Source organism: Nansenia antarctica (genome assembly GCF_963989245.1).
Source record: "Nansenia antarctica genome assembly, chromosome: 2".
Lineage (NCBI taxonomy): Eukaryota > Metazoa > Chordata > Actinopteri > Argentiniformes > Microstomatidae > Nansenia > Nansenia antarctica.
The window spans coordinates 7,359,354-7,363,143 of record NC_137675.1 but is presented as its reverse complement, the minus strand read 5'-3'; the positions used below and the strand labels follow the sequence as shown (position 1 = coordinate 7,363,143).

The window sequence follows — 3,790 nt, the reverse complement described above, 5'->3', positions numbered from 1 at the left end:
GTCTAAGTAATGATTCCTTTACATGAGACACAACTAAAAGGGCCATTTTCAAACTCGACAATCTGGGGCTTGAAGGGACACTGAACAAGCTGTTGTAGATTATTATAAACACCAGGCTGCTAATATCAACACCAGGGTTCAAGTCGATTATGTTTTCGTTTTTTTTCATAGCTGTGTTTTTTCTTCCTTGAGAAGACACGACCATATTGCTGGGAAAAGCTTAGTAATGGTTTAGCAGTTTTACAAATCAATGACTTCATGCTGTTTGAAAATATTCTGTATGTTTTGATTTTGGATGTGTCTAATCTCTCTCTCTCTCTCTCTCAATCAGAGATGCCGACGTTCACAGGGAAAATGAGCACCAGCCAACCAGATGCGAGGAAAAGGATAGAGCTGCACTCACAGATCTCCCCACGAAGCCAATCCGATTGGACCCAAACTCTGAATGCACTCTAATCGTGTGGATATCCCAGATACTGCCAATGAACCACAACACAAAACCCTCTACCACGTGTCCTCCCTTCGGACTAACCTGTGAAACAGACGAACATAGCCAATGCACCCATCCAAAGACCTTATACCTGCCTTTCATTGAAATCCCCAAGTGTCATTATTACCAAGTGGATACACTAGACTACAGTACTAGAGTGTAATATCGCAGGCTACAGGAATGCTCTTTGAATAGGGCAGGCTGGACCATCGATTATCTGTGTATTCAACCGTTCAACTCTCAATGACACTTACCTGGATACGTAAAGTTTAGATATAAGACACGTTAAGACTTCTTCATCTTCATGGAGGACATCATGCGAAGCCCACGACGCCAAGGGTCAGGTCTTCACAGAGTGGGCGGGCCCTCGTTGGCGTTGTCGGCGACCAGTGCCTTCCTCTATTGGTTCACCCTCCTGTCGCTCGCCCAGTTTCCGACGGTTACAGGAGACTGTTGGCTGATCGAGGGGGAAAAGGGCTTTGTGTGGCTGGCTATCTGCAGTCAGAACCAGCCTCCCTACGAGGCTATTCCGGCCCATATCAACAGCACCATCGTGGACCTCAGACTCAACGAGAACAAAATCAAGTCCATCCACTTCTCCTCCCTCAGTCGCTTTGGAAACCTGACTTATCTCAACCTGACCAAAAACGAGATTAATTACATTGAGGACGGCGCATTTTCAGTCCAGTTCAACCTCCAAGTGCTTCAGCTTGGATTTAATAAACTGAGGAACCTGACAGAGGGGATTTTGAGAGGTCTTGGGAAGCTACAGTACCTTTACCTGCAGGCTAATCTCATCGAGACCGTCACCCCCAATGCCTTCTGGGAGTGCCCTAACATAGAGAACATTGACCTCTCCATGAACAGGATACAACAGCTGGATGGTGGGCTCTTTACTGGGCTGAGTAAGCTTACGACCTGTGAACTCTATACAAACCCTTTCAACTGCTCCTGTGAGCTGTTGGGTTTCCTTCGCTGGCTCGCAGTGTTTCCAAATCGGACCAATGAGAGGATGGTGTGTGATTCCCCTGCCGGGTTTTCGGGCTACAACCTCCTAAGCCAGAATCCTAGGATGCCGGCATACCGGAACGCTCTGCACATGCTCAGCATGGTGTGTACGGATGACAACAGCGCTCCGCCCTATATCATCGGCTCATCCGATTCTACTACATACCCTCCAGACTCTCCCTGCGGATTGGACGACTGCCCTTCTGGAACCATCCCCGAGGAGTCCATCAGCGTAAGCCCCACTTACTTTGACCCAGGTGCTCGTCCGAGTATGAAGCTGAAACAGGTGACCCACACAAGTGCTGTCCTCATGGTGCAGATCCCGAACCCCTTTAGGAAGATGTACATCCTGGTCCTTTACAACAACAGTTTTTTCACAGCTATCCAGAACCTGGCGAGCCAGAAAGAGGAGATCGAGTTGAAGAACCTGAAACCCCACACAAATTACACCTACTGTGTGGCCTCCATACGCCACTCGCTGCGCTTCAACCACACCTGCTTGACCATCTCGACAGGGCGCAAAGTCGATCAGGAGGCACCAGCCAACGAATCGTCCGCTACCCACTACATCATGACCATCCTGGGGTGTCTGTTCGGGATGCTGATCGTGCTGGGGTGCGTCTATCACTGCCTCAGGAAGAAGCGACAGCAGGACGAGAAGCAGAAGAAGATGGATAAGATCAAGAAGACCCTGATCGAGCTGAAGTATGGCGGGGACCTGGAAGGAGGGGGCTCGATCTCCCAACTCTCCCAGAAACAGATGCTGTCTGGGGAGAGTATGTCCCGGATGCCCTACCTGCCTCAGGCTGGTGAATTAGACCAGTACAAACTCCAGGAGATCATGGACACTCCCAAGGCTGCCAAGGGAAACTACATCGAGGTGCGAGGGACTGGCGGGGAACAGCTGGACCGAAGGGACAGAGACCGAGAAAGAGAGAGGGAGTGTAGCATGTCTCCTCAAGACAACACCCAGGGATCCGTGGCTGAGATCTGCACCATCGCCAAAGAGGTCGACAAGGTCAACCAGATCATCAACAACTGCATCGACGCTCTGAAGTCCGAGTCGACATCCTTCCAAGGGGTCAAATCCGGTGCCGTGTCTACAGCTGAACCCCAGCTGGTACTGATCTCGGACCAGCCGCAGAGCAAAGGAGGTTTCCTGTCGCCGCAGTATAAGGGGGGCTACCACCACCCTCTCCAGAGGCACCACAGTATGGAGGCTCCAACCAAGCGTCCCAGCACCTCCTCTAGCGGCTCCGTCCGCAGCCCGCGCTCCTTCCGCTCCGAGGGCGCCTACCGCACAGAGGCCAAGTACATCGAGAAGACCTCACCGACCGGCGACACCATCCTCACCATGACACCCGCCGCAGCCATCCTCCGGGCAGAGGCCCAGAAGATCCGGCAGTACAGCGAGCACAGGCACTCCTACCCAGGGTCCCAGCACCCTCCGGATCCCCAGCTTGAGCTTCACCCCGAGGACCCCGAGAGCCGTAAACCCTCCATCCTGGAGCCTATAAGCCTAGGGAGACACGGGAGACCCAGGGAGCTTTCTTACTCCCAAATGTCTCCCCAGTACCACAACCTCAGCTACTCCTCCAGCCCGGAGTACTCCTGCACCCCTTCCCTGGGCATCTGGGAGAGGTTCAAGATGCACAGGAAGAGGCACAAAGATGATGAGGAATACGTGGCGGCGGGACACGCCCTGAGGCGGAAGGTGCAATTCGCCAAGGACGAGGACCTGCACGATATACTGGACTACTGGAAGGGCGTGTCGGCGCAGCAGAAGTCATGATGCGATTAGCACTCCGAAACTCGCACTCATTTATTTACATAGACACATAATACACACATACACATACATACAAAAACTAAGCCTATCCGCTTTTAAAAACATGGACCAAACTAATATGGAATTAATATAAAATTAACTTATGAAAGACTGAAATTACTTTTTTAATGAAAGATACAACTTATGTAGCTGTTTGTACTAAGACTAGGTTTTGGAGGAACAAAAACAAAACAAATGAAAAAGATATATTGAAAAGTAGACTCACAATTGTGAGTATATGTGCCAAATCAAACAGGAGATCGTAGAACTTTCCAGTGTATCAACTTCTGCTCATCACACCTTTTGATATATAAAGGATTTAAACAACCTTAGAATAATATGTTATTCTTACTATTATTATCATTATTATTGTTAATATTCTGACTATTATTTGGATATCGCATGGCTCTGTCCTGTGACTGTGGATTGACTGTTGTGTACTTTTGAGCGAAGAAAACAAATGA

At 49.7% G+C, this 3,790-nt stretch overlaps 1 protein-coding gene across 1 annotated transcript; it reads left to right on the top strand.

The window, feature by feature from the left end:
- Positions 1 to 794: 794 nt before the first annotated feature.
- Positions 795 to 3,290, top strand: LOC308149737 (protein ELFN1-like; the record flags this gene model as incomplete). The annotated part of the gene is made up of 1 exon (XM_080522634.1): positions 795 to 3,290. One exon carries the CDS (start codon positions 795 to 797, stop codon positions 3,288 to 3,290), a length of 2,496 nt encoding a protein of 831 aa, XP_080378760.1.
- Between the last annotated feature and the right edge of the window lie 500 nt (positions 3,291 to 3,790).